Raw genomic sequence first — 22,753 nt, 5'->3', positions numbered from 1 at the left:
TCAAAAAGTTAGCATAATATATTACGCAAAATACTAAGAAGTTCAAATATACGATTAACAACAGTTTCGAATTTAAGTGAAACAGATGTTAGTACTAGCTATTGACAGTCCTCTCCTCACCACTCTTTTCTTAATATAGTAATGAGCCATTCTGAAAATCTGATTTTACTACAGGATCAGTTCTTCAAATATGTAAAGAAGGAGATTTGCAGATGATTCTCTCTCATTTATCTATCTATCTATATATATATATATATATATATATACATATATATATAATATGTTGATTGCAGAAGCTTCTTTCAGAGTTAAGTAAGACATCGTAAAATTATGTTTAAACGGAATTGGAAAAAAATAATAAAATATTTATTTAGACATGACGATCATAAAACTTGACAATAAATTTTACTCTAATATTTATAAAAAAATCTGATACTTGTAATTTGTACGTAAATAATAAATCGGTTCACTTCTTAAGGTAAAATGAAACGTATAGATATTTTTTAAAGGTTTACAAACTAGTGCAAAGGATAAGGATGTAGAAAAACTGATGGAACAAATATTCAAACTAAGCATCAAAATGGCTACAGAGAACCGATATTAAATAAATGGAAGAAGAAGATATTAATTAATTACGAAAAATGTCTGAAAACCTATCAACAAATTAAAAGGGACAGGCATGATCAGACAAATCGATATATTTTCCTATATGGTCAGGACTTTCGTTTAGACTGCAAATCTGTAGTCCAAAGGCGTACTGAAGTAATAATAATAATAATAATAATAATAATAATAATAATAATAATAATAATAATAATAATAATAATAATAATAATAATAATAATAATAACTCAAAAAATATTTGATAGGCTACAAAAATTATTAAACAAGCAATAAAAGAGAAAGAATATTTAATACAAATATTATACAAATACAAATACTGTAATATTTAATACAAATAATGAAAACAAACCGGAAATTATGATTATCTTGAGCACTAAACTACCACTACTTTTCCGAATCCATGTTGCAGTGTCACCACATCCCGAACCCAACTATTTCCTATTCATGAATTGAATAACCCATGAATATGTTAATGGGTAACATTTTTAATTCCTATAATTATTGATTTCGTAGTTTGACATATTGGATTATGTGATCCCAAAGTTTGTCTAGTATATCAACATCCTACATCCCGGTTCTAATAAATATGACTCATACGTATTTTTTTTCAATTTGTGAAGCCGTCTTTTGAAGTATTTTAACCTTGTTTATAGAATGTTTAGTTTCTATTAATTTTGTTGATAAGCCTAACACTACTAGGTCTTGTTCCTTTGAATCCCTCAGATTCTTGTTGCTATATTTATTTTTGTCATGCTTATATAAGTACCGGTATGTTTACATTGCCATGTCACCAAGTAAATGCCAGAAAGGGCTGGTTGTCTAAGTAATAACTTTTACAATTAGTTAAGTACTTTTCCAGGTTAATAGGTGATTTTAGTGCTACTCTAAATCTCTATTTTTTCACTTCCTTTTGCATCTTATGTGAAAGTTTTGACCAAATTGCTATGGCTATCCTTTCGTTTATTTTAATTTCTTTCCCTTATTCTTCTTTTCCTCTTCCTTTTCCCTCTCATAGATTCCTTTTATTTAAAATTAATTTGGAGTGTCCATTTTGTGTGCCTAGTTCATAAACCATTTTTATTTGTTTATAAATGTCATTTCCGTGTAACGTGGGTTTCTGTCACCACGGCATGGCGCGTCCTCAGGTTGCGGATCGAGGAGAAGGCCTCTAGATATAGAGGTTAGCTGCGAATATACTGAATAAGCAGTCGCGGACAGCCGACTAGGAGTGGTCCTCCAGCTTGGGGGTTTGGGTAGGGCTAACAACCTCATCCTGTAAAAAAAACACTTGTTCAGAAATATTCACAAAAGCCTCGGACAAGGACTGATAACTTGGCACGACCTCAGCAAAAGAAAATGGACATGAGATTTGGAACATGGAATATTAGGAGTCTTTATAGGGCAGGCGCGTTAAAATCCGTAACGAGTGAGTTAGAGAAATACAGGATGGACGTAGTAGGAGTTCAGGAAGTTAGGTGGGAAGGAAACGGATCTGAGAACTCCGGAAATTTTACGTTCTTTTACGGGGAAGGAAATAAAAATCACCAGTTAGGAACAGGGTTTTTCGTTCATAAACATATATTACCAGCAATTAAACGGGTTGAATTTGTTACTGATAGACTTTCTTTTATTACTCTTAAGGGACGGCGGTGTGATATTACTGTTTTAAATGTACATGCCCCAACTGAAGATAAGGATGACGATATGAAAGACAGTTTTTACGAAGAAGTAGAACGGATATTTGACCAACTCCCGCGATACCATATGAAAATTCTATTAGGGGATTTCAATGCGAAGATAGGACAAGAGGATATTTTCAAACCGATTATAGGGAACGAAAGTCTGCATAAGGAAAGTAATGACAACGGTGTTAGACTCGTGAACTTTGCAACATCCAAAAACCTAATCGTGAAGAGTACAAAATTCCCACATCGCGACGTTCATAAATACACTTGGACATCACCGGACGGAAAAACACACAATCAAATTGATCACGTTTTAGTAGATAGAAGAAGGCAATCTAGCATAATTGATGTCCGGTCGTTTAGAGAGGCTGATTGTGACACTGACCACTACCTGGTAGCAGCGATAATACGAGAGAGGTTATCGTTGAATGAAAGTAATATTCATTGTCCGAAAACGGAGAGATTCAATTTAAAGAAATTAGAAGAGAGCCAGGTAAGAGAGAAGTACCAGATTGAAGTTTCGAATAGATTCTCGGCTTTAGAAGATTCGGAGTGCACTAGTGTTGAGGATACCTGGATTGAAATTAGAGATAGCATTAAAATTTCAGCTAAAAAAAAAATTGGGACACACGGAAATCCGTAGGAACAAACCATGGTTCGACCAGGAATGCATAAAACTAACAGAGAAGAGAAAACAGGCAAAATTACGCTGGCTACAAAATTTGAATGAAATAACTACACAAAATTTCACAGATATCAGGCGGGAAACTTCCAAAACTTTTACAATAAAGAAACGCGATTTTTTGATTAAACTATTTATTGATTTTAGAAAGGCGTACGACTCGGTTAGGAGAGAAACATTATACAACGTTCTTACAGAACTTGGAATACCGAGAAAGCTAATTAGATTAATTAAGATATGTTTAAATGAATCCCAAAGTAAAGTCCGGGTAGGAAAATTTTTGTCCACGAGCTTTCACGTCGAAAATGGCCTGAAACAAGGAGATGCGTCGCCATTATTATTTAACTTCGTTCTGGAATACGCTATATGGAAAATCAAAGATAGCAACCAGGGCCTAGAGTTGAACAGTATTCACCAGGTTATGGCATATGCTGATGATGTAAATTTAATAGGGGATGATATGAGAACAATAGAAAGAAATGCAGAGATCTTATTAAACGCTAGCAGGAACATGGGTTTAGAAGTAAATGCAGAGAAAACTAAATACATGGAAGTGCGTCGGGACCGGAATACAGCAAATTATGGATGTGTTAAAATATTAAATAATACTTTTGATAAAGTGGATAGTTTCAAATATCTAGGATCAATATTAACAGAGGAAAATCATATTCACGAAGAAATTAAATGTCGACTAAAAGCAGGGAATTCGTGTTACTATTCGGTTCAAAATCTCTTGTCGTCGCGAATTCTGTCGAGGAATTTGAAGCTTAAAATATACAAAACGATAATTATGCCTGTTGTTCTGTATGGCTGCGAAGCATGGTCACTTACTCTGAGGGAATAACATAGACTGAAAGTATTTGAGAACAAGATCCTGAGACGAATATTCGGACCCATGAGGAACGGGAATGGGGAATGGTGGAAACTTCATAACGAGGAACGACATAATTTATATGGTCTACCCAACATTGTTACGGTCGTCAAGTCTAGGAGGCTTAGGTGGGCGGGTCATGTAGCTAGAATGGAAGAAAATAGAAACGCTTTCAATGTCTTGACTGGAAGACCAATCGGAAAACGACCATTAGGAAGGCCTAGGAGCAGATGGGAGGACAATATTAAGATGGATCTCGCAGAGATTGGAATACAAAGTAGAAACTGGATGCAGTTAGCTAAGAATAGGAATCAGTGGAGAGCTTTTGTGAACGCGGCATTGAACCTCCGGGTTCCATAGGTTATAGAGTTAGTTAGTTAGTTATAAATGTCATTTCCTGGGATACTAATTTATATACTCTAAGGAAAAAAAAATATATAAGCCTTGGTCTTAACTTTAAATGAATGAGCTAATTTTTCATTGAGGTAAAAAATAGAGGCACTATTCTACCTATAAATGTCTGTGTGAAATTTATTATTTGATCTGTAAGTAGTAATATCAAGAAATTGATTCTTATTTTGATTCTTCTAGTTCGGTTGTAAACTTTATGTTTTTAGTGTATTTTGTTTAATTCTTCAAACAGCGTTTCCAAGCCTTCATCGTTCCTATAGAGAAAAAAGGCATCATTTGCTAAGGTGTTTGACCCTGCCACGTAAATATTTTGGTTTCATAGTGATTCGAGACAATGTTGACAAGCAATGGTGAAAGGGGACTACCTATAGACAAGGCTTCTATTTGTTTATAGCAGGGCGCAAAATTTCAAAGTCAGACGCAGTCGCCAATCCAAAAGTGATGGTTGCCAGTATCCCTCACGTACAATTATGAGAAGTCTCCGCCCTCCCCCACAGTCTTTGGTTTGACAAAGAAAGAGATTACATCAGGGCATAAAATTTCAAAACCACACAATTAGATTCAGGATAATCAATTTTGAATTGGACAATTCATATACATGTAAATCATTCCTACTGAAAACTGGTCGCCAACTCTAAATTTCTAGTCGCCAATGACGACCTGGCGACCGGAAATTTTGCGCTCTGTTTATAGTATTAATTCTCAAACGTAAAGTAATTAGTTCGAAACCATAGTCCTAAGGTTTCGGTTGTTTCATATATCTATAAATCATTGAATTAGTTTTCACGGAACCACTGCTGAGTACAGGTGATCAGTAAGTCAAGAAGAATTGATGTGAACATATCCACTATGTCTATGGATGCAAGCTTTAATTTACTGGCATTAACTAATGAGCAGGAGTTCATAACTGTTTTTATGGTATATTTGAAATCTTTTGTGTTGTTACACACACACACACACACACATATATATATATATATATATATATAGCTACAAATCATTTTGCTATTCTGTATGTAGGATGAGATTTTCGCGAGGTTGTTGACCTAATTGAAACATCTGGTTTATATCATTTAGGCAAACTGTAGATCATTGTAGCAATTAGGCCAATAATCTTGGGCCAACAAAGTCCTTTCAGACATTTACTCGGTGATAGGCATGACAAAAAGGAATATAGCAATAAAAATAAAATAACACCTGAGGGATTTAAAGGAACAAGACCTAGCAGTGTTAAGCTTATCAAAACATCTAATGGAAACTAACATTCCACAAAAAATTTAAAAATACTTCACAAGGCGGCTTCGTAAATTGAAAGAATTGCGTATCATTCATAACTTACTTTATTAGAACCAGGAACCCAGAATTAAACCGAGATGTTTGAATACCTGATAAACTTTGGAATCACGTAACTCAACTAAAAACAAAACAAAACAAAAAAAAAAAAAACGCTGCCCAGGAACTAAAAAATATTACGTATTAGATATTCAGGAGTTTCTTCAATCCATGGATAGGGAATAGTTCATTTCGGAGTGTGGCAACACTAGAATATGGATATGGAAATTTAGTGCTCCAAATAATCAAATTTTCGGGGCTTGTTTTCATTGTCTGCAATAGTGAAACAAACAATTAAACAAAAAGAAGAAAAAAGAAAAAGAAAAAGAAATCAGGGAGTGAAACAGGAATGTTTGGGAATACAACATCAAGGTAAAAACAGAAGTGTAACTAAGTAGTATCCCTATTTTTGTTGAATTTTCATCCTTCGCCAAAGGCAAAAGCCAAAAGTTACCGAAAATTCAGTTTAAAAAATAAAAAGAAGGTGTACGCAGTAAATATTTTATTTTGCCTATTATTATACGTTAATATACAAGTATATAAACGAAAAGAAATACGTTAACGTTTTATCTATTGTAGAGGATAATTCATCGTTTTCACGAGTCCTGTAAATCTTAAAATATTACGATGCATCGCTCCTGTTCACACAGTCTCATTTCCTGAAGCTATTTATGTTTCATAATATTTAACATTTAATACCCAGTTACTCCTAACAATTATTACGTGAATGCAAAGGTAAATTCTGACGTATATAAAGTGGTTTGTGATTGTAAACAAACATACGGAAAAACGAAAAGAAATCGACACGAGAATGAAAGAAGACATCAGTAACTTTAAAGATATAACTAAAGCAGTTTGAAATTTATCGAAACATATCCTTGTAGTGGAAAGGTTAGTACACGGATCATATTTCATCAAGAATTTAGATAATGGTGGCCTAGATAAGCAATGAAATTATATAAATAACTGAGCCGAAATTAAAATATTTGATAAAAATTTCCGCAAACATACGAGGAAAAATCGAAAAGTCATTGCGCCTATGTTTTTGTCGAATGTGTAATACATTTTAATACCAAATAGAGGTATTTGAGCGATGCGGTAGGCTTTTCTTGGAACAGCCTGAATGTAGCTTCTGATTTCTTCCACCGCATGGCGCTGTTATCAATTACTAAAGATGGCTGGAGTCCTCAGAATGTCTACGCCATAAAAGCAGCGAAATTTTATTCGTCTTCTATAGTGCAAGGAACACACGGTCATGGATATCAACAGTGAAATATAGCCGGTGTATGGAGATGTGTTGATTATGGAAGAATATACAAAGGTATGTAGACTATTGTGCATATCTTGTTTTTCGTTTATGGTTTGTAATATGGCAATAAATTAATGGGCCGAAAACCTTTTCGAGTTTCCCTCGTAAATTGGCACCACACACAGGAATCACACTTAGCAATAAACCCTTACAAATTATAAGTACAGCAACATTGGATAGTAGTAAAAATACAAATGGCAGCTACTGTTGACTGATATCCTTGGTGTATTAAAAACTTTTCTTCTAAAGTTTGGTACTTACAGCTACACAATTACTCATCTCATATTTCTACAAATGGAAGTATATTATAGTGTGAGAAGAAGAGATAGTTGATAGATAGAAGAGATAGAGGAGAAGGATGTAGCTCAATGGAATTCTGAGGAAGTGGCTTGATGATGTACACAGCAGTTGTAAGGGCGAAATATTATTAAGTATAAATCAATATGTATTTTAAGGTAAATAAGAATTTTATCAATCTTCAAAGCTACTTTTCTGTTCTTTAATTTTTCATTTCTACGTTTTTTCCACCTTGTTGATAAAGCGTTTAGCAAAACAAACTTTACGTAATATATATATATATATATATATATATATATATATATATATATATATATATATAACAAATAATTTACCAGCAAAAAGAAAATGTATTATCGTGTAACGCAGAAGAAAGTAAGTTATGAACACTAGAAGGAAAAGGAATGAGAAGAAAAGGAACACTAAAGGACAGAAATAACTGTGAAGCATCCATTTTATATATATATATATATATATATATATAGTAGCAGATCCAGAATATGATCAAGAGAGGGGCTAAACTATAGTTTGAGAAAGATCAAATGCAGAACGTCAGTACATTAAGGACATAGTGAGAAAATGCAAGTTTTTCTTTAAAACTCGTCATTGTAACCACACGAAATGAACATACATGGATACGAGATGGTAGATATGATCTGTTAAAAGTGATGAAAAGAATATCTGCCATCTTGAAAGAGGCTATGTTGAAACTGGTGCGATTGCTGTAAATGAGAAGAGGGTCATGCGATGCATCAATTTGAACATAAATACACACACACACAAAAAAAAAAAAAAAAAAAAAAAAAAAAAAAACATAGCGCACCATAACCTGCATCTGCTCGAGTATCATGAGATACACTTTGCTCATCTTGTACCTAAACCACTCTGCCAGAAGCACAGAAATAATGTAATCCCACAACAAACTTCACCAACTGTTTTTTTTGTGTATATTTATGTTCAAATTGATGCATCGCACGACCCTCTTCTCATTTATACCAATCGCACTAGTTTCAACATGGCCTCTTTCAAGATGGCAGATATTCTTTTCATCACTTTTAACAGACCATATTTACCATTTCGTATCCATGTATGCTCATTTCGTGTGGTTACAATGACGAGTTTTAAAGAAAAACTTGCTTTTTCTCACCATGTCCTTAATGTACTGACGTTCCACATTTGATCTTTCTCGAGCCCTAGTGTTCCAACGTCTTGGAGTCTGCAGCTACAATTTTGGCTGTGTGTGTTTCCTGAGGTACTCTATTTATATACAAAGTTTCATAAAAATCGGGCTCTGATAGATACCTAGGGTTCCTTGTAAGAGATTGATAGTAATAGTAATAAAAAGTAGTTACATGGTAGTACAGAACAAAAACACACTGAAAATAGTAAATATATGAAGTGAGCTTTCAAGATTCATCTCTCATCGTCAGGGTATGAAGAGTAATAAGAAACAAAGAGAAAATAATAATTGTCATCAATAAGTTCGATCATATGTCACAGTTGACTATATTGACTATTGTATTAATTTATAAAACAGATAACCATAGTAATACGATAAACCGACAAAGAAACCATGATTTGTTCGTAGGAAATTGTCCCAAATTATTCACAAGTTGCCATCCTTATAATATTACAACTCGTCACTCCTTATAACCGTTCGTGAAACCATGATTGATTGATTAAACGATGTCGAATTAGTTGCTCGTAAATGAGTAAAAGCTGTAATAATAATAATAATAATAATAATAATAATAATAATAATAATAATAATAATAATAATAATAATAATAATAATAAAATATCATATGCAAAATCATGACCGAGTATTTGACACAAACAATATAAATTTTGTACATAAATTGGACAGAAATCTGAAGGAAGATTTAGCAACACATATCAACTGTTTCATAAATAGTGAAATACTCAGAATAGTGAGGTATACAAGAATGTTGACTCCTGTGAAAAAGTATATCTTGGTAACAGGAAAAGAAATATGAACATTAGGACCAAAGCAACATGTTTCTAAAAGTAGAAAACACATAAAAGAGAATATCTATTATATTAATGAAATGAAAGTTCTGCATAGAACAAATAACAACATTAAAAGGCAAATTTAGGAATCTAATAAAATTCAAAAAGACGAACCATTGTGAAAGCTGGACTATGGACAATTGCATGAATGCTGAAACAATCTGAGTTGTTACTGTGGAGGCTCTTGCAGAAAAGAATAGACTGAACCACATTGTCAGTGGAGGTGGAAGTAAGCATCGCACCTCTAAATACAATTTGCTAGTTCTAAGGAGAGCAGTTTGTAAGGAATTACAATTCTCTATGGCGATCTACTGTTTCTTTGTCCATTTCCCATACTAATAATCCTAATTACCTGTTTCATAACTTACTCCATTACTTTCCACAACAGAAGGTACGAAATATGAAGACAGTGCCATATAGACTACAAAATTGTGAACACAACCTTTGCTAATTAGTAAATTCAATACAACTAACGATGTGTCAATTAACAAATTCATCAGGAATAGACTATAGACTTGATTTGCCACAGAGAAATGAATATGTGACGCTGGAATATAGTAAAAAGATAATAACAAATTGTGTGCAATACTTGGATAACAAAAAATGAGGTGTCTCCGGAGAGTAAAAGAATCTGTGCTATCCCTCCAAAATCTATATAAACATGTTCGTTTTCGAATCGACGTAAGGACTACTGCCACGTGAAAGGCTGCTCTTCTATTGTTTTGTATATAAAGGAAAGCATTACGGAAGAAGTAGGGAAAGAAATTATTTTGTACCCAACCATTTTACTATAATTATTATAATTCTGAATAGCAACAAATAACTATCACCTGTGTTTTCATTGTCCAAACAAGCTCTGGCATTTAGTTTTCAGCTTAAGGAATAGAAATCATAGATTTCAAGAACCTGAAGAAAGCTTTAAATTCTATTTCTTCACTGGATAAAGTATTAAGCTCCTCAAAGTCAAAAGTGCATCATTTTACATTCAAAAACAAAAAAATGTTATTTCTAAAATCAAATATAGGGTAATATAGAACCAGAACCTATAACTAACTAACTCTATGGCCTATGGAATCCGGAGGTTCAATGCCGCGTTCACAAAAGCTCTCCACAGACCTCTATCCTTAGCTAACTGCATCCAGTTTCTACTTTGTCTTCCAATCTCTGCGAGATCCATCTTAATATTGTCCTCCCATCTGCGCCTTGGTCTTCCTAATGGTCGTTTTCCGATTGGTCTTTCAGTCAAGACTTTGCAAGCGTTTCTACTTTCTTCCATTCTAGCTACATGACCTGCCCACCTAAGCCTCCTAGACTTGACGACCCTAACAATGTTGGGTAAACCGTATAAAATATGTCGTTCCTCGTTATGAAGTTTCCGCCATTCCCCATTCCCGTTCCTCTTGGGTCCGAATATTCGTCTCAGAATTTTGTTCTCAAATACTTTCAGTCTATGTTCTTCCCTCAGTGTAAGCAACCATGTTTCGCATCCATATAGAACAACAGGCATGATTATTGATTTATATATTTTAAGCTTCAAATTCCTCGACAGAATTCGCGACAAGAGATTTTGAACCGAATAGTAACACGAATTCCCTGCTTTTAATCGACATTTAATTTCTTCGTGGATATGATTTTCCACTGTTAATACTGATCCTAGATATTTGAAACTATCTACTTTATCAAAAGCATTATTTAATATTTTAACGCATCTATAATTTGCTGTATTACGGTCCCGACACACTTCCATGTATTTAGTTTTCTCTGCATTTACTTCTAAACCCATGTCCCTGCAAGCTTTTAATAAGATTAGAACCTATATTGTCAGGAAAATCACTTTTGGTTCCAGAATTAAAACCCATTTTTCTAAGAAAACCGGATCTAGTTAAAGAACCAAACCGATATACTTAGGAAAATCAATTTCGGTTCCAGACCGAAATCCATTTTTTTGAGAAAATCTGTCCAGGTTCCAGAACTAGAACCACATTCTTAGGAAAATTGATTTCGGTTCCGGAAGCGAAACTCATTTTTCTGATAAAATCGGTTTCGGCTCCACAACCAGAACCGATATTCATAAGAAAATCAATTTTGAGCCTTCTTTCTCTCCCTTCAAATTACGATAGTTTGACGAGTGTCCGACCTCCAAGTGACGAGTGTCTTTATTTATTTATTTTCTAAATCTTATGACCTATATATATATATATATATCTGAAGGAAGTGAAGACAAAGATATTTGTTCAACCAACACTGGCACACACAGAGACTTTTGTGTACATATATATATATATATATATATACATTATTTTGGTATAACCGTTATTTGTGTACCGCTTCCGGTTATTTATATATATAACCGGAAGCTGTACACAAATAATGGTTATACTAAAATGAAACCTTGTTCATGCATATATTTTTAAACTAGGAAGCAACGATTGAAGTACACTAGGAACCACACAGTGTTGACAGATGTAACCGAAGGTGTAAATCTATTTTTTTTACAAGACACGTAAGTTGACTCATAACTCATACGTATAGATGTTCTTTCGATAATTTTCCGTTTGTATAGTTAGAGTAGCTTGGAAACTATGAAATGGAAAAAAGAATTTTCATTTTCACTGAGAACTAATCGGATGAGGCCTCTGTAAGGGGTTACTAGGGAAAACGTGGTTTGCATAAATTAACATTCTGAATTGGCAACAGTGCTGATGTTTCAGTGCATAAAAAGGTGTGTTAAGGATCTGTCTACATTATGCAATTCCTTTTACTTGCATGCACCCAGCAACACTGCTGTTCATTGAATCAAAACGGGGCACTTCCAGAATCTGCTGACAATTCAGTTCGTGATAAATAGCAATGTTGCCGGGTGCTTGTAAGTAAAAGTTTTATCATGATAATTTCAAAGTTTCTTTTTCATTGTTTTCAGGAATTGCATAATGTAGACAGATCCTTAACACACATTTTGATGCACTGAAACATCAGCACTGTTGTCAATTCAGAATGTTAATTTATGAAAACCACATTTTCCCTAGTAACCCCTTACAGAGGCCTCATCGGATTAGTTATCGGTAAAAATGAAAAATTATTTTTTTCCATTCCATAGTTTCCAAGCTACTCTAACTATAAACTGAAAATTAACGACAGAACATCTATACGTATGAGTAATGAGTCAATTTACGTGTCTTGTAAAAAAAAAAAAATTGATTTACATCTTCGGTTACATCTGTCAACACTGTGTGCTTCCTAGTGTACTTAAATCGTTGCTTCCTAGTTTAAAAATATATGCATAAACAAGGTTTCATTTTGGTATAACCATTATTTGTGTATTGCTTCCGGTTCAAAAGTTCTACTATCCCAAACTCCGGGTTGTAGGGATGCGCACAAGACGAGTCGAGACAGGATTTTCCTGACAAAATTCGAGTCGAGACACGGCTCTTCCAATAGAGAAATATACATTTTTCGAGTCGAGACATCACTTTTACGGCACATTTTCGAGACGAGACAGCCACAAATCTTGTCTCGTGCGCATCCCTACCGGGTTGCATTGTATATTGAACATCCTGTATATAAGTAACAATAACATGCAGGTTTACTTTTGGCGCACCACTCGAAATAATTGTTGAAAAAATATTATTCTTTCACTAATTTCCTTCTTATTGTCCCCTAGAAGATTTGCGGTGGGCGACATGAAAATATCTTACTTAGCATAGATAAAATTCAAGGGGGCCACTAGAAGTACTTGTTGAAAAATTACAATTCTTTTACAATTTGCGTGTAAATACGGCTTCCGAATGTATGGCATAAAAGCTACTACTGTGCAAATACTCAAACCAACATTGTTACGTGGTCACTAAAACTCACGAATGCTATCTAACAGTCAGGGCAGGGCAAAGCTGGTAGGCCCACGGAGGTGCGGAGGTGCGTCCGAAGGGATCAGGCGCGCCAGCGATGGTGGGTATATGTATAAGCTAGGGTACTGAAAAGAAGTGGGTTTGGCAGTGATAAGAGTTTCAATAGCACTTCCCGTGGTTTCATACCAGTAACGCTCCACTTGTAAACATAAAATACAGCTTCCGTATACTGTGCAGAAATACACAGCCGGTAGAAAATTTCATTTAGTAGAGTCATCTTTCATATGCACTCACTTATTTTATTCGTCGTAAAGCACTTGTAATGATTTTATATTAGTAACCCTACACTTGTAAACGCAAAATTCAGCTGTATTACTTTGTATTCAGTTCTGTCGCTTGCAAAAAAAAAATATATATATATATATATATATATATATATATAAATAAATAAATAAATAAATAAATAAAATAAAAAATAAAAAATAATAAAAAAATCTTTAGAACTATGTTGTACCATGCAAAGTATTCAATTTTAAACGTAAGTCTTCCAAAATGTGATGTGCCAAAACTACACCAGCATCGTATTGATTGATTATCTTTGAATCGTGTTATGTTCTTCGCTTTGTAAATAATACAATTTACCAAAAAGTTGTAAATAGTTCAAAAATACTCAGTTTTGCTCCTTTCAATTTCACTTTATTTAAGATTGTTTACAAAATATTATCCATCAAATTTTCACTAGCTTCTTTCAGCACGACCAAGATAACGAGAATGAAAATTAAATGTTTACAGCCGAAAGTAAAAACATCTCGTTGCTCCAAATACTACATCTTAAATCTTTACTTCTTCTTTCGCTGTCGCAATTTGCCACTAAAGTATCAATGTCGTCTTTGGAGCAACTTCTGTGCAAAGGGTCTTTCCTAGTAAGATAGTGAAATCGGCCCTTGATCCAAATTGGGTCGCTATTGACCCAAAAGGTTACCCTTGAGCTAAAACTACTTCAACAAAATTTTAACCTCCTACCCCGTCCCCTTACCGAATTATCGTATCATATATACTCAAAATTGAATATTTTTTTAATTTTGGTGGGGGTGGTCGAAACATTTTGAAAGTTTCACAAATTGTAGATACTCTCAAGATGTAAATGTACATTTTTTCAAAACCATAGATGCGTATTTCCTTTATTTTTTGTGTTGAAAATTTCAAAAAATTGTAGAAAAAAATTGGGGGGGGGGGACACGTCGCTGATTTTTTGGTTAAAAGATTTGGTATACTTAGGTATAACATATATTTTTTTCGGGGCCTAAAAGTGATGGCAACATTGTCAAAAAGAAATAAAACTGAAAACAAACGTGTTTTTCGCGCAGTTTTCTCACTGAGGGACCCTTCAATCAATCCTTTGCCAGAGTTCACAATTTTCCTTTCTCTTGCGTCTCTTCCGATCCTGTCGTTCTTCGGCTGCTTCAATTGTGTCCGTTTCGGAAGAGAAACACCAAATATATATCTCCGTAACAGTGCTTCCACTGCAACCGACTCTTGCACAACAAAGTTACACACACCTCGCGTCGGCTCCTCGTATCTATCAGCGCTTGCTTCACTGGCCACACAAACACAGTGGCGCTCTCTATCGGTAGTGCTCTCTACCGCGAGCTGTGTAACTTTGTTGTGCAAGAGTCGGTTGAAGAAGAAGCACTATTACGAAAATATATTTGGTGTTTCTATTCCAAAATGGACACAATCGAAGCAGCCGAACAACGGACAGAAGGAGAAGGCACGCAAGAGAAATGAAAATTGTGAACTTTGGCAAAGGATTGTTTGAAGGGGCTCTCACCTTGAGGGCCCTAAAATGGTGGGAAAACTGTGCAAAAAAAGACGTGTGTTTTCAGTTTTATTTCTTTTTGACAACGTTGCCATCACTTTCAGGCCCCGAAAAAAATATGTTGTACCTAAGGGTATAACAAATTTTTTAACCAAAAAAATCAGCGACGTGTCCCCTCCAGAATTTTTTCTACAATTTTCTGAAATTCTCAACACGCAAATAAATAAATAAATAAATAAATAAATAAAATTAAAAAATAAAAATAAAGAAAATACACATCGATGGTTTGAAAAAATACAGATTTACATCTTGATAATATCTACAATCTGTGAAATTTTCAAAATTTTTCGACCACCCCCACCAAAATTACAAATATTCAATTTTGAGCATGTATGATACGATAATTCGGTAAGGGGAGGGGGGTAGGGGGTCAAAAATTTTTTTAGGTAGTTTTAGGTCAAGGGTAACCTTTTGGGTCAATAGCGACCCAATTTGGATCAAGGGCCGATTTCACTATCTTACCAGGAAAGACCCTTTAATTTTGGTTTCCACGTTCGAATGTAAATAGCCTCATTTATGTCTGGCTTTCTGTGAATAATGAAAGACTCAGAGCACAACATCAATAAAGTAAAAATGATCAAAAACTCTTCAAGTGTTTTGAAAGTCCAGATTTTCGAACATCGTTGTGTTTGACATCACGAATATTTTTTTTTTATCCCAGTTAGTTTGTTCAAAACATGAAAAAACTAAAAGCATAATATAGATAAAGCAAAAGTGATCAAATATCTTCATCATTCTGAGAAAGACATATTTATTAGTATAGGCTTATTTACACTTAAAATTAAAATTGCCGCCAGGAACGAGCACCAAAATTAAATTTAGATATGGGCACTCTAGACAGAAGTTTGAACAACATCATTGACACCTTCATTGTCTCAGCTTACCACTTTAGAGACACAGGGACACGGTGGCTCAGTGGTAGAGCGCTTATCCCTGGTGTATTGGGTCTGGTTCGATCGCCGGCCAAGTAAGTTTGTGGTGAACAATATCGTGCTCGTGGGTTTTCTCGGAGCACTCCCGTTTCCTCCCACTTTCTCATTCCACCAAATCTTCTATCATCATTCACTTGCTTTAATTATAGCCTTCCTTAACTTAACAGGCATAGTTGTGAGACGATAAACTCAGAAATTTCATTTCATTTCATTTTTTACCACTTAAGAAGAAAAAAGATCAGGTGTATTCTGTGTAGCAACGAGATGTTTTTATTTTCGACTATAAACATTTAATTTTCGTTCTCCTTAAGTTGGTCTTGCTAATGCTAAAAGAAGTCAGCGAAAATTTAACTAATAAGATTTAAAAACAAAAAAAAAATCTTCAGTGTACCTGATGGCTTTTCATTTGATTCAAACTTTGTATTCAATAATTATTGTATGATAAAAGTTATATTTTGTTTGAAAGATTATATACTATATATTTACTTAATATATATGCATTCTTATATAACAGGATGTGTATAACATAGCATAGCACGAAATAAGATGAAGAAAGGTTGCTTTACTGCAACATTAATTAACAATACATCTAGGACAGTAAATTCTCGGTTAAAAATTCATATGTTTTACAACAACTGTAAAAATTGCACAAATTGATAGAACAAATAATTTAAAATATTTCAACTACGTATTTACCATTAAACAGTGGGATTACACAATATATTACATTATACTACATTTGTAAATACATTTGTAATATACTACCTGTGTACTACGTGCATTTTGATATGTGGTATCGAAACACTTCCTATCCGATGGCGTAAATGCATTGAACTGGGGGGGGGGATTATGTAGAAAAATAATGTACAAGCAAACATTCTCCTTGCAGTAAAATAGCGGAGGAAAACTAATTGCGGTTTTCATTCGATTGTTCCTTGTATTATATCAGAGCAGCGGATTTATTGAAACATTCATAAATGAAATTAGATATAAGATAAATCATATCATTATTCTATTACTTTCAATTTCGTACTATTAGTCTGAAAGTAAATATCAATTTTAACCGATTCTATTTCCACCTGAAACTAAGACAATGCATCTCTAGGTTGGTTTTTGTGTTCTATAACGGGAAAATTCCATTCCATTCGGCATCTGTAACGGGAAAATTTCCGTTAAATTACGGATATTAAGTAGCATGCTTCCATGGAAATAACATGAATTTTAGTATTCTTATTTATTTATTTATTTGTATGTCAGAACCTCGGTATTAATTGTTAGTTCACGGGACTAAGTGTTTTAATTGAGGAATATATATATATATATATATATATATATATATCTTAAAACCATTTTAATAATCATATTTTTTGAGTGCACTATAATTAAAGCGTAATGTTTATATTTCATTACATAGAAAACATTATTGTTTCATTGTTACTGAGCAAACTTAGTAATACGTTGTATGAATTAAATACATTACATTACTCCAAATACAGGATTTGCTGGAAACTGTACTTAATAATGTTTTCGTTGCCCTGCATACTGTAATTTTGGTGTTCTTTTTTATGCCAAAAGAAAGTATTAATCCAGTTCGAACAATTAGTATACAATTTATATCTTTATTCATTTGTATAGAATGGTAAATCGCACTTAGTTCGACAGAATTTGTATCGTGAAACCACTTGAGTGTGCCACTAACATTTAATTTCTTGTATATAATACGTAGAAGCAGTAGTTGCCTATACCTGATAATCGTAATTCGTACTTATTCCATAATAAATCCAGTGGAAAACATTTTAATAATATTATTCTTATCTGTAAGAATATACAACTCGTATTTTGTGCGAAGATTGTACCTTTGAATCAAGAGCAAGAAACTAGACTTCATTCCTTTTGTATTTACACAACTTCGTGTAGCTAACAACCCATCAGGAGTCTAAAAATCAAACAGAAAATTATATTTAATTCCTGTTAAAGAAATCCTGTTAATGAAAAACTATACTGAATCCATATACTATGCAAATTAAGATTAATTATGTTTGCATCTCTTTGCGGAAACAGTTCTGAAGCGTCAACAAATCCTGGAAAGCAATTTGAAGGCGTGCTTCAATCACTCTCGAAAGAGTAAAATACATCACTTCGAGAAAGTCATAGTTATTGGAGCTTTTGTTTTCTATTCAAATGAATGCAGTCTCAAAGACGAAAAGGTGTGCTAAATTGATTTAAGAAGTATTTCTGTCTACTTCTACTAGAATTATGAAAATATATAAAGCTTTGGAAACTCCAAACAATGGAAAATCATACAACCGAAATAGCTTTATATCTTCTAGTAAACTCTGCTGGGTAATAAATAAATACTATTGTAATACTTACGTCGCATTTTGAATTAATTCCTGTAAGCAATAACACAATATTCTGCCAAGTTATTACAGTGTTATGGGGACAAAACTAACAATAATTCAAGTAAATACTGCCTCAACATAACCAAAGATCCTTCTCAAGTTCGTCTGCAAGCAATATTAAATCGAACTTTGAGAAATAGAAATAGGAAACCGAAGAGTTTTCTTAATGGGGAGTATAGTTACCAATTATAATAATAAGTGGATTTAATTATATTTTTATTTGCCTTGGAAAATATGCTACTGTCAATGATCTGAAGACAAATGTTTTTGTTTGATAGAACACGAGAGCATCGTTCATTTGTTAATGTAGACTTTGATAAATAAAAGAGGCTGTAGACTTCATGGAATATGAATATATTTGGAAGGAATGATTATCTTTTTTAAGTAAATAAATGAAAGCTCAGAAAGACAAAAACATGAAAAAATTCAGTTATATTGCCATGTGTCCTGCATATGGTCTTGATCCTTAGTATTAAAATATTGCATATTATCTTTTAGTGTAACTTATTCAACGTTAATTTTTGTCTAGATTTTATCAGTCCCTGTATCAAAGTGTATTGCAGAGATGATTTCATATAAAGATCGTTTTTCAAAACTTTTTTGTTCCTGTTCAAACTAATGCAACTTTAATTTCTTTCTTTCTGATTCTATGATTTGTTAAATACCTTTATACTACGTTTTCTGCATAAATCAATGTTGTTACATACCTTCTTCAATTTTAATTAAATTTCAATGCTAATTCCCGTCCATTTTCTCTTTTCTTTCTAGGATGCGGAGGGCGCGGCAGCTGATGAAGAAGTACTAGACATTGACCTAGCCGACCCAGAACTCAATAAAGCTGCTACCAAGATTCAAGCATCGTTCCGAGGCCACAAGATACGTAAAGAAATTGGACCTGTCAGAGAAGAAGACGGCCAATGAACATAAAGTTGATCTCCCCCTCTTCCCCTCCAAATACAGCTTTGTAAAATAATATAATAATAATCCATTAAACTAATCATAAAACTAGCGTTTTGTCAAGCAGCTCCGCTCACTGCGTTCTCTCACGTGGTTACCCAGATGGTATGAGGTCGCAATACTTTTATATCAGAGCAGGACTCAAGTGATCTACAGCGACCAGAGCATTGTCTGGGAACCGTTCCGTTACTTTATGATGATAACAATAATAAAATATAAATTATTATCGTATACATAAGTAACATATACACACATATATATACACATATATACATTTAATATCAATATATAAGAAAGAGTGACGTTACGAAGAGCGTTGAAATTTCAACTAACTACGTTATCATATCTTATATGCGCAATACCAATTTTGTGCAATAAAATACATCATTCTTTTAATATAGTACATACTATTAATAATTGTATTTACATTAATAAATTAACTAACTGCCCATTGTAATTCTCATTAACATTTTACTTTCTGAATATGTCTACCATATTACGAGAAGATTTAACTATCAATGTAGAAAGATGTGCCTAAGATACATATACCATCTTGCTTGTTCATGAGCCGTAACGCCGCCAAATGGCTGTTTAATGGAAATTAAAAAGTATGCATGCAACTCGCCTTATGGCTAACTTTTCAAAAAATATGGAAGTTACTGCATTTTGTTTTGTGACTTTCTTTTTAATAACTACATTGTTATTGCTTTAATTATTTATTTTATATTTGTTTAGTGATTTTAAATACACAACTAAATTCGTTGCTTATTCATTTGTAAATTCTATGAGTATGTAAAATTTCAGAAGTACATTGCTGATTAATTGTTTTTCAAGCTGTAATATTTGGAGACTACTGTGGGTGCTACTAAAATAAAATTCATGTTCTTAAAAGTAGGTAAATTACATTATCCCTATAGCTAGCCACATTTGTTGCTAGGTTAGGGAATATATACATATATATATATTCATATTGTGTAGTTGCAGACTATTTAAAAGAAAGTTTTAAAAGGTTATATATTATAATAATACATACGTATGTGTAGAAGCAAAATAGCTTGTTTTGTCTGTTCAATATTATTTTTTTAATATCATACTACCGATATAAGTGAAAATAAAAATGGTATATATGTTATAGTATGGACCGAACAGAAATAGTTAAATGAAATAATAGGAAACATATAATTGCGTGAATGTGTATGCATTACTATGGTAATGGTTACATCATACACAATTGTTTTGTAACTGAACTTTAAAAAAAGAAAAACTGCCATTAATGTTTATGGTGAAACACTTTCTTACATATCGGCACATCTTTACGTCCTATATAATTGCATGATGTAGTAATATAACTTTCAAGAAAAGAAAACACACATAAGATAGCTATTAATGTTGCATTTCACCCTGCCTATGTCCTCTTACATTATGATGTTTTATTCCTTTGCATCTAATCAGGCTATTTCTGTTTTGATTTCTTAATTTAAGAACTCTTCCAGTAAGATAATTTTAGCATTACACTTATTTTACGCTTCATGTTTTCCTTTCCTGTCAGTCATTTTTCTTAATGTGATGAATATTACAATTTAAAATAAATTTGGTGTTTTAAGAAATGTTTCTTTATTATAATATAGTAGTGTGGATTGATTATAAATTCCATTTTAATATTTTTGGGCATGTCTTCAAGTCTTCCTGCTATGAATATATATGTAATGTATATGTATACCTATTTACAAAATTCCTCAAGCTATATTTACTCCCTCTTCTTGTCATTGTAGTTCTTACTATCCGTTGCACGTTTGCACAAATGTAGGTGTTACTATTATGCACTTATTCCTACTTATTCCAATCTTGTGGTCCCTATATTTTAATCGCCTTGGATTTGAAAGAAGAATAAGATACAGTTTACAATTTCCATAAGTACTTCTGCCTTAATGGTGTAAAAATAGTAATTGTGTTTGTCATGATTGAAAAACTGGAAAAGTAAAATCAAGATAGTCATTGGTATTTTTATTATTTTTCCACTTACCTAAGATTGTTAAATGGTAATTGTTAATACGTGTCTAATAAGCTTGGAAGCTGTTTACTTTTCTAGAGAAAAGTCCTTTAAAACTAGAGGATAAAATTGCTTTGACAGTATTTCAACCGCCAGACAAACACATAATATACGATTTTTTTCATTTAAATGTAGACCTGTTCAGAATTTGTTAAATAAAAAGTATATACATATACCAAATTTACTGCTATTTTTATTTTAGAACTACCCAAAGCGTTAATATCTTAAAGTGATAGTTACAAAGTTAATGTCTAAATAACTAGGAGTCAGTGACGAGAAAGACGATGTTATTTTATTTACGAATATTGAAAATGTTAATATCATTGTTTAATGAACCTATTTCTAAATGATACAACATACAACTTCATAGAAATCAGTTTGTCCACACACTAAATAAAAACAAATGTCAATTCATTTTTATACCCAGTACAATTTTACTGTCACATTCCGAAAATGGAAGAGGGGACCAATCTAAAAATTGAAAATAAATAGGTTTCTGATAGGTATACTTGTACATGTTAGAAAACAATATTTAAATGGACGTGTGAAACTAAAAGCACAAATGACAACTTAAAATGATGTTTATACTGTACCAAATGCTCCTCTTTGTATCGTTATGTGCTCTAACTGGGGATGTTAGTATTATACAGGAGTGTGGACAAGGGCGCCCATCAGAGGGGGCAAGGTGGGGCGCTCGCCCCCCTAAGAGGAAATCGTACTTGGAAATATCGAAAGCCCAATAGAATTTTTACATTAGTTATAGCAAAATTTGAAACTATATTTGAAACCTCGCTTATATTTGCCCCCCCCCTTGGAAACCACAACATGGGCGCCCTTGAGTGTGGATCATGCATTGAAAGATTTGGTTGTAGCTTTTCTAATGCATTCAAAATTCAATAAATATAGATACTATATCGTCTTGAAATAATGAATTTATATTTTAGAATTTAGATGTTAGCTTGCGAGAGACGAAGGAAGGGCAACGTATTTACAAATGAACACACATATTATTGTTCATAAATGCAACTTTTTGTTCATAATGCAAGTAATTATTTATTGTTTATCTATGTATTTATTTTAATGGCTAGCTGGTATCGTAATTCACTATTATACTTCACAAGTTCTTTTAGTTAAAAGGTATGCATTTTACTTTCTAGTCGAAATGCACTACATTTGTGCTACAAGTAATAATACGAACATAGCGAACATTTTGTGATATTGGAAATATATATTTCAAAACGATATATAAAGAGTGGAATATACAGAAATTGAAAAGATATTTTAAAACGTTATTCATATATTCTGATTTTGCATAAAAAGTTTCCTTTGTAGGTAACAATCCGAATTTCTCAAGGAAATATGAAATTATCCAACAGCCAACTTTACCAGATACTTAAAATAGTTTTCCTCCGAAATTTTCCGTCAAGTAATGTTCTTTTGTTTCTT

At 33.1% G+C, this 22,753-nt stretch overlaps 1 protein-coding gene across 2 annotated transcripts in view; it reads left to right on the top strand.

Moving 5' to 3' along the window:
- LOC145660602 (uncharacterized) overlaps positions 1-21,487 on the top strand; it is a 1,167,369-nt gene extending 1,145,882 nt beyond the window's left edge. For both annotated transcript variants that reach the window (XM_081725864.1, XM_081725863.1), the window contains one exon: positions 19,069-21,487. In XM_081725864.1, coding sequence (XP_081581990.1) covers positions 19,069-19,221 — 153 coding nt within the window. In that variant the 3' untranslated portion in view covers positions 19,222-21,487. The remainder of the gene's footprint in view (positions 1-19,068) is intronic.
- The last annotated feature ends 1,266 nt before the right edge of the window (positions 21,488-22,753 follow it).

Source organism: Thermobia domestica, chromosome 9 (assembly GCF_964235325.1).
Source record: "Thermobia domestica chromosome 9, izTheDome1.hap1.1, whole genome shotgun sequence".
Taxonomy (NCBI): domain Eukaryota; kingdom Metazoa; phylum Arthropoda; class Insecta; order Zygentoma; family Lepismatidae; genus Thermobia; species Thermobia domestica.
The sequence above is the reverse complement of the archived record's forward strand: the minus strand, read 5'-3'. Positions and strand labels throughout refer to the sequence as shown.